We start from the raw sequence: 12,736 nt of genomic DNA, 5'->3' as shown, positions 1-12,736 counted from the left end.
CCTTGCAAACGCGGCCGGCCATTTCTTAGACCTATTCAGTCCTCTCTAAAATCCTCTCAAGTGTGCTGTCGAACGGCGATCGAGTGGTGTGCCGTGCTCATTACCGATACCGATTCGGCAACGATCCTCCCACATCCTGTGCGCAAGGAAGTGGCTGTTTTCTCCCTAGTCACGCTCCCTGTCATTGCGGGCATCATTAGCGGGTGCGGTTGAATGGTGCCGTTTGGAAAGCGATCCTCGGGGATCTCGCACGGGAAAATAATATAGGAGGAACGTGGCGAAAGAGAGGCGCCAGCCGTAACTGGGCCAGCAAATATTGACTGCTCACAGTTCCGGGGGCGACTGTGACGGGGCAGTATTTTATTGCGCAAAACTACTGACCGCTTGGCGGCAGGATAATTTATGAAGTTTGCAAACCACACCCCGGGTCAATGGGAGTGTACGCGTGGCCGGTATCGGTTCGTCCTGGCGCCACGCATGCACAGGATCGTGCGCCATTGGTCCCTTTTTTGTCGGCGGCAGTGGAAAGGATCACAAGGATATGAGAACGTAGGCCGCAAGCGTAATGTCACCCGGAGCAGGTCCTTTGAGCAGGTTCTTTTGAACAGCTACCTGCATTCGGCAAAAGAACTCAGTGCAATGGTACCCTTACAAGAGGGAGTTTGCGGTCAATAAGATCAATAAACGTGCGCTATGTGGCGATCGGTTGTGACATCTCAAACCACCGCAGGACACTCTTTGAAGTGCCGGCTAAATGATTTACATCTTGTTTTCGTCCTGTTTTCTTTGCATCAGTTGCGCAATGGCCCGGTAGCTGGGTGGCGCATTCGTTATTCTGATATCGCTGCTGAATCAGATGCTAACGCTGAAAACAAACAACGAAAACCCCGTAATCGAACGAGGCATCGACGTCAGTGCCTGGTCGCATCGGAATGGCGGCTGAACACTTCCATCCATCCGACGCTAACGGCGAATTTTCTTTCCCATCGGGCACCGGCTCGGATTGCTGTTGATTCTGTTTAAAATTCAGCCTCCCAGTACCGGTTTCTCAAGAACCCTTGTGCTGGCGCACTCTCCATTTTGTGTGGCTTTATTCGCCATCACCACCAGGCGTGTGTTTATCGTTTAGCGGTACTAGCTTTACCGTCCCGCAGGAAGTACCGTGAGAACACCTTCGTTGGGTGCGAGACGACGTCTGAAAGATCGATTTCGGATTCTGGCACACCAAAACACAGGGGAATGTAATGTTAATGTAATGATCGCTTACAAATGGCTTTATTCGCAGTGCGTGAACAATAATTCGCAGTAAAGGTAATAGGTAGTAACAGTAGACAAATAATTTAACCCTTTTCTGTACACTTTCCAAACTTAACCAACTTAACCCTTCGCCCTTGCCAGCACGCGGAACACCGGATGCTTCCGGTTCCGGGGTGCCATTCAATGGAACGCGGGTAGTTTTGCCTAGCCTCGTTTTAGGTTCTGATCGCTGTATGCCCTGCTGTAGTGGCATTCGCTTCCGGGACACTGTACAGTGGAAGCAGCACGCTAGTACGGACTGGCCACGGATTACTGCAGCAGATCGCACAACGCCGTGATGTATGTCTGGGCCATCTGAAGTGTCTCGTGCTTCGATAACTGCCGATCGTTTCCCAGCGAAGGCAGGTACTGGCGCAATCGATCGAACGCATCGTTAAGGCTCTGCATTCGCTTACGTTCGCGTGCGTTTGCCGCTAGGCGGCGCTTTTTCTTGACCTGCAGCGGGACCTGTTTGCGCTTCCGTTTGCCGATCACAACGGCAACACCTTCAGGACGTGTGGCCGCGTCGGCAGGTTTCGAGAACGCTTTGGTGGAAAACGTCAGACAGGAAAGATCCGTCCTCGTGGTGGTGTCTGTTTCTGTGGACATGACGACTCCGTGCTGTGGTTGTTGCACTTGCTTTACGGCTTTTGGTTTGCGATTGTACTGGCGTTTTTTGACTGGCAGGCTGGTGGTTCCGGTTGGCGTAATTGTTACGTTGGCGTTGTTGACGATCGTCTGCAGCGGAGCCGAGGCGAGTGGTGGCGAAAGCGGAAGTACTACTGGAGGAGCAAGAAGTGAAGGAAGTTGTCCCGACTGCTGTTGTTGCTGAGTCTGGGGTTGTTGTTGCTGCTGTTGCTGCAAAGCCAGAAGGTTCTCCTTGTACTCCTCGACGTCGACGAAGCTGCGACGGGGCGAGTTAGCGAGCGAGTAGTAATCGGGACTTTCGGAACCAAAGCTTGAGGGGCTCGGTGTCATCCAGCTGTCCGGGTAGTTGTCCATGAATCCTGGAAGCACCACGACGTTTGGAGCGGCCGAAAGTGCCGTTGAGCTCATGTTCGAGCCGTACGTGTACGCCGGACTTAGAAAGGTGGATTCCGACTGGTTCACCGCCGTCTCGATTTGTTCCATTTTGACGTTTACACTACCACCGCACGACGATGTGACCGGCTCCTGGTGACCGTAGTAGTAGAATGGAGCGTTCCGCTCGAAATCATTTGACATTTCGACACGTGCTTTCGATAGAGCAGCGTCACAACGTGGAAGAGAGTTCACTGGAGCTTCGTACTTTGCAAACTTTGCACAACAACGATCGATTTTGAGGCACCTTAATTTGTTTGATTCCGTTCACACATTCACGCAACGCCGTAGGCAATGATATCCCGTGGCTTGTATACCTAGAGTGGTCTTGCCGGGACACGTTTAAGGATCTGTTTTGATACTGCCTTCGTCGCTAACGGTCGCCGGTTGTATTTATACTCTACGGAGCGGCGGAGTTCGGGTCAATTCTTCCTTCCACCTGATTCTTGAGCTTTTGCTCGCTGTGGCACAGCAGCTAAAGCGCATCTGGGGAGTGGTCAAAAAGAGGAAACAAAATTCAATTTTTATAACGTCATGATATTTAAAAATCAAGGGATGGTTTTCGGAAGCTCAAACAACAGTTATACAACATTCGTCGTATTGCACTGTTATCCAACTATTGCATATGTGAAAGGAAAGCTGTTTTCGTTTAAGAACAGATAAAGATGCAGAAATATGTACTTTTGATCCTTTTGCAAAGGTTCTTAGAATATTCTGCTAAGAGATACAACCACCGATTGAAGTATATTTTATACAAAGATAGCAGGCACATTTCTTATATGGTGGCTTGTACCTATGTCAAATGATTAAGTTTTTGCATAATACAGTAACTGCTTGCTGTTGTATATGATTATTTTATAAACCGTTTTCACAAAAATAGAAGCAATTTTTGCAGCCTCCTTTTAAAAACACCCGTTGTAGCCCATTGTGCGCAACATCCACTTGCAGCGCGAACATCTTGTGTTCGTGCCGTCCTTCCTCTCTAGCGTGTACGTTTCCATGGCGACCGACCGTTCGCATGAGCCCGAACGGGACAGGAACACCACCGGAAAATGGAACGAGCCCAAAACGAACGAATCGGATTGAACCGCCCCTGTGCTTGTGCTCGTCGAAGCCTGCAAGGAAGCAGAACGCTTCACAAAGCAAGCACGTGCCGTTGAACCAATCAGGAGTCAGCCCGCCGGCTCCGGAAGACTCGTTTTGAAGGGCCGTCATGCTTCGACGACGGATTGATGGTGGTCCCTAGGTCTGGTAGGTGAAGCGGAGCCTGCGCATCCATTTCCAACGATTATTGTTCTCCCTACCCAATGCCGAGGCATTAGCTGCGAATAGTGAGCAAGTGTCCTGCCCTGGCGGAATGGTTGCAAATTAATTCACGATCGCTGCAAATGCCGTGTGCTGCCGGCCAAAACTCATTCGTCCTGGTTTTCCACCTTCGGGCGGGCAAACCCCACCAAACGGCGCGCGTGTCCCTGTACAGGGTGCATGGGCTCGTTTTGCCACAAGGATGTGCAGATGACGCTGTTCGACCCACCGCCAAGGCGGAAAGCGATTAAGCCTTACGATCGAGTCGCGTTCTGAGAACTCGTGTCCGGTGTCCTGGAAAGAGGGGGAGGTAACGCGAAGGATCCACCGAGCATGGTCACGCTTTACACCCCAACATTGGCTCCGGTTTTGTGTACGTTCGGAAGGAGGCCGAAGTGAGCGAAGGAGAAAGGAACCAGCGGTGCAAGGATCTCCGGCGCTCGGACTAATTTCGGGCCGTAGAAGTCACCGGTAAGCCATCTGGCACGCGCAGGCATCATGCCCATCAGGCTCAAATTGGACCTTGGCTCGGCCAGGGGCCGATCGTTTGAACACGTGTTAGGGTTTGGAGTTTTTGATGCTCGCGCTTCCCGTGAAGAATTGTAATAAAAATGATGTCCTCGATGGGATGCGCGCGTATTTGGTCGACCTGCTAGAAGGGAGTCAATAAAAATCGAAACTTAAGTGCTGTTTCTTAAAATATATTTTTTCAATTATCTTACGCGACATTGTAAGGATCACAAATCCGTTAGAGATGCATAACAGTATTCGGGCAATAAAAATGTGTTCTTATACAACCGTTATTTACGGTTTAATGAGAAAGGAAGAGAATCACATTGTGGATTTACTATTCAGTGACCAATCTAAAATTTAAATTCAATGTAATTCAATGTGTTATTGTTACCTTGTGGAAGCCTGTTATAGTTTAGTGTTAAAATTAGAAATACTTTTATATTACATAAAACCAAATATTTATTATTACCAAATAAAATATTTAAATCATTATTACTGCTTCACAAGCAGAATATAAGCAGAATCTGGACAAAAATGAATTTTGTTTGATGATGCATTGCTTCATCTTTGAAATAATTATTCAGAACTTTTAGATTTCTTTCTCAAAATTCAAAAATTTCAATGATCATCAAACTTTTTGAAACGTCTGTTGCTTTAAACGTCTTATTGAAATAAATCACAAGTTGAAACGAAAGAATTTCGCCATGAATTATTTCAATGAAAGAGTTTCATGAAATATTTCACGACATTGCAGCACGTTCCAATGCGTACGGTTGGTTCTAGTTCATTGAGATGTATATTTTGTAATAATAATTCAAAACGTAACTTAAAAAAGGAGAACTAGCCAATGCATCCGTTGATGAGATGGACAATGCATTTTGAATCATTCTTCCTTCAGTAAGGATCAAGGAAAGCCAAGGAGGAATATGGTATTTACTCAAAACTTTGTCAGTAAAGATTGATATAATATTGCGGAAATATTATATTCTCTGCGATTTTGATTCCTCTGCAACTGAAATGAGGATAATGTTACAAAAGCTACTTCATTCGTCTCACGAAGTATCCTTCTCCAATTCATTGTACGGTTTTTAACCCCTACAGATCTTTCGCAGAGCATTTGTTCCCATTTTCGATGCCATGAGTTATGATTTGAATGCCATCGAAATGCGTCCTTTCGGCAGGAGTGGTGTATTCCTGCGATTACAACACCATTACTAAGCGATAACAAAACACCCGTGTCTATTTCACAGCTGGGACACGACCAATGGGTCGCATATCTTTCACCACCGTCCGACACAGTGCTGGATGGTCTATCTTCGTTCATAAATAGTCCTGGTGTGAACTGGCATCGATGCTAAGCCGAAAGGACCAAAGCCTCCCCCAGAACAGGCAAGAAACTATCGAACTAGTACAATCGGAGAAATTCGCATCAAGATGCCGACCGAGCGCAAAGGCAGGCCAGTTCCCTTCGAATGCGGTATGCAAGCGAACTTGCACCGGCATGCTGCCAGCGGCACTCGAGCAGGCAAGTAAACGACATTGTTCAGCAATTTAATCTCTCGCCCGAGTAAGGAAAATGTGCAGAACGATGGCGCGTAAATCGCCCGGTGTGTGAATGCCTTTCAAAAACCTTCCCTCTTCAAGGCAACGCGTTCTCGATAATCGAATGAAGGAGGTTCGATTGCGTGCAGGCGCACTTAAATCAACCTGAAAGATTGCTGCGAATTCGGTTTTATCACTCCACTCTTCCTTTCGCACCAGCCGCACAGGCTCGTACCAGGGCTCAATGAGGCTTCAGAAATAAGGCTAAGGCTGCAAGGCTAAAGTGTGCACTTTTTTCTCCATCGCTTTATCGGCAGCGCCATTCGAACAACAAATCGCTTGAGCGATGGTAACAGTTGCAGGAAATTGGCATGCCTGTATTTGCTTCGAATAAGCGGCAAGTGGAAACTGCGTCAGGTGGCCTGGACCTGCTACTTCATCGGTCCTTGGTTCCAGGATAACGTGCAACCGATGGGCGAAGAATCTATTTCATTTCGCACGCAGCAAAAACGTGGAATCAATTACCTAATGAACGAAGTTGTGTGATTGGAGATTTTTTTTATTCAAACCCATGCCCGGCGCTAACCGGAATGCAATAATGGCATTCCACAGAGTGGCGATGGAAACTGCGCCAATCGTTGTCTCCCAAACCGGAGCAAATTTCAAGAAACTTCAATACGAAACAACACCCCGCCAGCCAGCTGCCATAGGGTGGTGAGCCAGATGAAGGGTTTCGGGTTGAAATAGATTTTCCCTTCGCTTGTGCTCCGTTCCGATCGGAAAAAGAAAATGAAAATAACAAAAAAATAAACGGTTAACAATAACGAATCGCCCCAAGTGTGCGGCTCTCATGCGATTGTGTGGGCTTTTTTCGTCCTTTTCTTCGACCGTTCGGTTATGGACACGGGCAATTTTCGTACCTATTTTTTTTACTACCCCATCTCAATTGGGTGCGATTTTACGATCGGTAAATGTGAAGTGTGAAAAGCGCGAACGAAGAGAAAAACTGTAAAATGAAACGGCATCACAAGTGGGGATGCGAACTAAGCCTGGTTTGATGGTGATGGCTCGTATTGCAAACCTCAGGGCGTGATGGCGGTGGTTGATAAAAAAAAAAGAAGCGTTCACTATTCGTGTAAAAGAAGCTCGCGACAACATCCGCTAGCACGAGCAGGAGATAGTTCCGAGTACATCTTGCATCTCAAAGCCTAGTAAAATTAAAGCACGCGCTACCATCCACACGGCCAAGGACAAACCACAACAACAGCCCACCGCAAAAAAAAGGATGCCAGTTCCGGGAAGGAATCAGGTTCGACTGGAAGCTGCGTGGGGTGTTGCTTTGATCCTCCGAGTCCCATTCCGGGACACACTCTCCGTCGATTCAACACGAAGGTCACGTTCGCGGGGCAGACTCAACTTCAATTTTATTGACAGCGAAATTAATCCGACGCTCAACGCAACGTTTTCCCCTGGGTCTGGTTCCGGAAACCGAACACAAGTTCGATAAACAGCCCGAGGGTGGCTGTTATCGTATCAATCAATGGCAGTTCAGTTATAGGCGTTCAGTTTGGGGTGAGACTGTGGCTAAGTATGGCTGCAAACGCGAGGAAAAGCGACAAAATCGAACTCAACACAATTAGTAACAAGTGACGCGGTGCTTGATAAGCAGCCTTTCACAAAGGATAACCTAAATTGTTCCCGGAGAAGAGAAAAAACAGTCCATGTAATCGAATCTGGGATGTTCTGGGAATATGTTTATGAATTGTGTATTGAGTTATTGCTTGTTTTTCCGCATATCCTTTCTGGTTCGTACGATTGCAGGGAGGTATATGAAAAAATCGGACGGCCTTCATTTTAAGCGAACAACGAGTGAAAAGCATTCCAACGAGCTTAAAGACATATTTGCTCGATAAACCGAATGAAAATTGACCGAAATAGATTGCTACATAAAAAACAAAGGCCATGATTGGGATTATTTGACGTTTGCAGATGATAAAGCCTAGTCTCTTTTTTACTGGCTTAAGCCATTTTAGAACGCGAAGGATTATATGGCAAAATCGTTCGCATGAACCATTTTTTTATTTTGTTATTGCTGCTGTTTCGCAGAATCATTGATGCGGCCACTGATCGGGACAAAAATGTCAATTTGTTACTCAGTAAAGGTCCTCGACAACTTGCGGGCATCCGTACGTCGGACGGGAATCGAATCAAGCATGCTTACTCATCGTTTTGTCATAGCTTCTGCATTTTTCATGTCTCATTTTTCGTGCGTCCGTTTTGTTTTCTACGAAACGAGATATTGAAGTGTGTGAGCGTTTTTCTTTTTGCTAAGAATCGCCTGCAGCATCGCTACAAAAACATCGAGATGAATGCAGCTCCGAAAACAGTAGCGTTCGCAAATGTCCAAAAAAGGTCGATTAGTAAAATAAAAAGAAAAACGTACAGCACGAGACAAAAAGTCACTTGAATTCAATTTGAATGGCCATGAATCCGATCAAGAGATCCTTCGTTCGCGTGTCGTTCGAAGCCGTTCAACAGTTCGACGGCACTCCAACGTCCACACGTGCACGTGCAAAGCGTGCTGTTCCTGCTTTTGCGCAACTGCGGTGCCCAAAAAACCGATCCGAACAGTCCGAACACCACGACGAAGCCGACACCGCGCGAAGCATGGCGATGTATATATTTACAGCATCCCTTGCTGGCAGCACGATCAGTTATCCTTTTGCATCCCAAACCGACCGGACCTAGGGGACTTTTAACGGACAGTTTGGCGGGTTGTCACGTGCGCGATGTTTGCGGTGCCGGTGGTGGAGTCGATGTGCGAAAGCCGCGCAGGATGCGGGCCCTAGGACAAAGATCAAACAAGTGAAACATTAGGACAAACCGTCGCATCTCGAAGGATTACGTGGGAGTGAGGTGTATTAATAAAAAGTTTCATTGCATAGACGTGAAACGCGATGGCAACAACGGCAGCCTACGAGGGTGCGAAGGTGGTTTTCACAGTTTGTATTCACACGCTACTGCTCGCGGTGGCCTACTGCGGTAAGTGAAAATGTGCTGATGATGGACTCGCCTACTGTGATCTGGGTCCGGACCAAATCATATTTACCAACCGGCCTGCGTGACGTGCTCCGAACAAATACACTTTTACCTCCCAAATTATAAAAAAGGGACGGAAGTTGATGGTTTATTTCGTGCCCGCGTCTAATGAGATCCTGAGCGGATTCATTAAAAATGTGTCCCCCTTCTATTCAGAGGAAGCCGCCGGAAAAACCCGCGGCTCCTGTCGGTGTGTGTGTGTGTGTGTGGCGGGTAAATCCGGCTAGGTGATATGAATGCGCGGCTAGATGAAAAATGGTACCGTGGAATAAAGATAGACTACGTTCGCATTTTTCTCGATTATTGTAATTGCTTCACGGGTTACGCTCGGGCACAAAGTCGAGCACCAATGGGAGTGTGCTTTGTCAGAATGAAATTGTGGAAAATCTTCCACTCCCAGACATAGTTTCCCAGAAGCTGGAACACATCCGCGAGGGAAGAAATTACGCGTGGGATTTGCGCTCCGAGGGTGCGTTAATAATTCAATCCGTACCGCTTCGGAAAACAAGGGCGCATCTGGGGCTGTTCGGTCGAAATGAGGCAAAACCAGGCGACCGATTTGGGGTCGTCCTAAACCGGTTTGTTTAGGCAGACTGGTGGCTGGTCGTGGCATCCTTTATGCGGGATGTTTACCCCAAGAGGCTCCTATTTCAAAGATCGACCCTTTCCCAGGAAAAGGAACTTTGGGGATGGCTCTCAAGCAGCGCCTTAACCACATGTTGCATCGTTAACGAAAGATGGCGTTCAGCATGGGTTCAAGTTCGGTTTAAGCATCCTTCTGGGTTTTCTAGGGCATAACTCAACCAGATATAACCACGAGCTTAAGCGTACCGGGGGGTATTTCCAACAAAAAGCAATGGGATCGTGTCTTAAGGCTTCCACGAAAATGCGCCCGAAACGCAAAATCAATCTACGTCTGATAACGACTCGGATCCGATGGCTCGATATGACCTCCCGGTTGCGCTTCACAGAAGAAAAAGCATAGGCGGAGAAGGACATCCATAATGCTTTCATAATTTGGCTTTTGGTGTTTGCGAACCGAATCATAACCTCAAAGTGGGTGATCTGAACCATGACGTAGGTTTCCCGAGGAGGTCTTTTGTGCCGCCCTCCTTTTTTGGCCAAACAGCTTTCGACAGTAATCGAGCTCAAAAACGAGGATATGGCTTTTATCCATCGACCAGTGGTAAGCGAAGCGTTTGTTTTTTGGTGAAATTTCGGAGAAAAACTCAACTCATTAATTTTATTGAATTTATCAGCTATTTTCATCCTCGCGGTATGCCCAAGGCCGAAGTCGAACGTGAACGGAGCTTTAATAAAATAAATTGTTTACCTTCCATGCTCCGGAGGATGATTAATTTTCCTTTCTTTTTTGGTCTAAACAAATATACAAATATTTGGCTTTGATTGAGTTGGTATCAAAAAGATGAAAACGAACGCAAACGTGCACCACTCGTTACCATAAACAGCTACTCAGCGCTTCATATTTTTAGACGGGTAAGGGTGACCTATCCTTTAGACGGGTAAGGGTGCCCTATCCTTCGATGCAAGATAGAAAAAACGATGTTCAATCCAACTTCTTTAGTGTGGCTCGAAGCGAAAAACATCCAATTCAATTTGCATCTCTCCAGCTCGTGCTGGTTGAACGTGCTCAATTAAATGTTTCCTTGCAAATTTCAAACTCACGCCACCGTAGCTACGAATTTTTGTTCCACTCGGACGACCGGAAAAATGCATGGACATAATGCGCTTAATTTCCGCTCCCGGACAACCTTTCAGGCGCAGCTCAACCATCATCGGTGTCGTCGTCGTCCTCGGGTGCGCTTCCGGAACCGGTATGCGGTCAGATCTCGCAAATGTTGGACAGCTGCTTCCGCAACTCATCGCCATCGATCGCCGTCGAGCTGCTGAACACGGCCAAGATACCGGACTCGGTGGAGGAAATCGGTGACCGGTGCCTGTATGGGATACTTTCTGCGAAAAGCTTGTGGTCGCGAATTGAAAGCATTGTTTTATTTTCTTTTTTTTACCCACATTCCCACTCCCATGCCAGGCTGTTCAATCGCGGGATGGAGTGCGTGAAACACTACATGAACGTGTGCGTCGACCAGAAGGAGCGCAAAATCATCGAGAATGAGGTGTACGGGGCTAAGCGGCTGTACGAGTTCCTGTGCCGCGACCGGTCCTTTCAGCAGGGTAAGTTCAACCGAATCCGGAAACAAACCGGCACGAGATCCCGCCATCAATTCCGAGCCGTGGCTCGGGAAAGCCCTTTAAAACCGACCGCCTGCCTTTTGGCAAACCGCGGAAAGCCGCTTTTCCCGAGCGGTGAACCTTTTTCCCTGTGCAATCGGACTGGGTTGAAGCAGAACGCCCAGATGCCATTGCCCCTTTTCCGGTGAATCTTCTAATTCCAGCTCGCTTGGTTCACATCGCAAAGCGGATCTTTCGTAGCGCTTCAGATGATTCGTTTCGATTCCATCTTCATCATCAAGAAAGCACCGTGACTGAAGACTGTCTTCCCATTTTCTCGTCTTTCCTTGAGCGCAGAGTTCCTGGAGCACAAAGCGTGCTTTCACCTGATCCAACACGATTGGGACGTCTGTTCGAGCAAGTTCATCGGCATCCTGAAGGAGGAGATGACGAAGACGACCAAACAGTCGATGAACGTGCAGTACATGCACTTCTGCTGGTAAGTACCATCGAAGCCATCGGTTTCTGCGCCATGCTGACGTTAGTTTAATTGGTATTTCTTTACCTTATCACCTTCACAGCGCCCGGTATGGTTACGAGAACTGCGTCTACAACAGCGCCCGGTACAAATGCCAGCACAAGTCGGCCGTGTTTCTGCGTACCGTCGCGAAGTTGTTGTCCACCGACCGGCACTTCCTGAACTGTGATAAGATCGAGCATGAGGTCTGCTCGGGTGGTGCGTCCTGCTGGGCCCGATCGGCGCTGGTGATGTCGATGTCCGTGCTGGGGCTCGTCCTTGGTCGGCATTTCCTGCTCGGTGGGTAATTGGCTGCGTGAGGACCGAATTGTGGTTTCAGAAGGCATACGAGTTGGAAGACAGCAAAGGACCGCTTAACCGGCACGTTCGCCGGTGCGTTTGTTTAGGAATATTCTAGATCTGTTACCCATTATCGGTTTGTTGTGGTGTTAAGTGGGATGCGTTCGGCTTGACCCATGGCTTCGGAAGCCGATTTTAGCGATCAGCATGTTGTGATACGAATTACATATTCATCGTTACGCTCTCGCGTGAGTTTTCTACACGGCTCGGAAAAAAATGCCATGCGTGTTAGTTCGTCGTGTGGCGCTGCAGAAGAGAAATGTACGTTTTAAACCCATAAGACACAGTATTTTGGTCGAAAAACATCAGTAAGAATAAAAATAACAAAAGAAAAAAGGAGAAGAAAATTTCGACGTATATCGTGAATATGTGCACGTGTGTTTCGTGTGTTTGCTTACTTACAATAAAAAAAAAACAACTCGAAAAATTATACTCTTCACAAGATCTTATTTGAAAGAAGCGTGGTAGAACAAGACTGATATCACATTTTTGTGGACTTTTAATTTTATAGAAATTGCTTCGCCACTTCTGGTCTATGTACAAAGAAACGGTATCGTTTAATACTCAACTGTTAATCAACTCTGGTATTCTTTTCTGAGAAGCAAGAGAAACAACTCGATCAAAAAGGGCCTTCCATTCGCAGAACAATTCACGTTATTTGATTATCGCAGTGAGATTCAATTGTGGCTAATTAATACCCACTCTTTGCCCCTGATCGTTGGCCGAAACTCGCCCGAATCCTGCCGTACACTATTTGCAGAAAATAGAAAACGGCATTCAACGGCACATGGACACCCTTTTCCGTGTCGACACGGTGGTCAGTTTCGCGAA

The 12,736-nt window shown here is 47.2% G+C and overlaps 2 protein-coding genes across 2 annotated transcripts; one reads left to right on the top strand and one right to left on the bottom strand.

Annotated features, from left to right (window-relative positions):
- Window positions 1-1,566: 1,566 nt before the first annotated feature.
- On the bottom strand, window positions 1,567-2,520 carry LOC128720481 (protein atonal-like). Its single transcript, XM_053814151.1, has one exon. It carries the CDS (start codon window positions 2,518-2,520, stop codon window positions 1,567-1,569), a length of 954 nt encoding a protein of 317 aa, XP_053670126.1.
- A 6,149-nt stretch (window positions 2,521-8,669) lies between these two features.
- Window positions 8,670-12,301, top strand: LOC128731708 (uncharacterized). The gene is made up of 5 exons (XM_053824839.1): window positions 8,670-8,778; window positions 10,615-10,795; window positions 10,889-11,031; window positions 11,386-11,527; window positions 11,610-12,301. The coding sequence occupies exons 1-5, from the start codon at window positions 8,694-8,696 to the stop codon at window positions 11,851-11,853; spliced, it is 795 nt and encodes a 264-aa protein (XP_053680814.1). The 5' UTR covers window positions 8,670-8,693; the 3' UTR covers window positions 11,854-12,301.
- The last annotated feature ends 435 nt before the right edge of the window (window positions 12,302-12,736 follow it).

The sequence above is a fragment of the Anopheles nili genome, chromosome 2, assembly GCF_943737925.1.
Source record: "Anopheles nili chromosome 2, idAnoNiliSN_F5_01, whole genome shotgun sequence".
Classification (NCBI taxonomy): Eukaryota; Metazoa; Arthropoda; class Insecta; order Diptera; family Culicidae; genus Anopheles; species Anopheles nili.
This window is presented reverse-complemented; position numbering and strand designations above follow the sequence as displayed.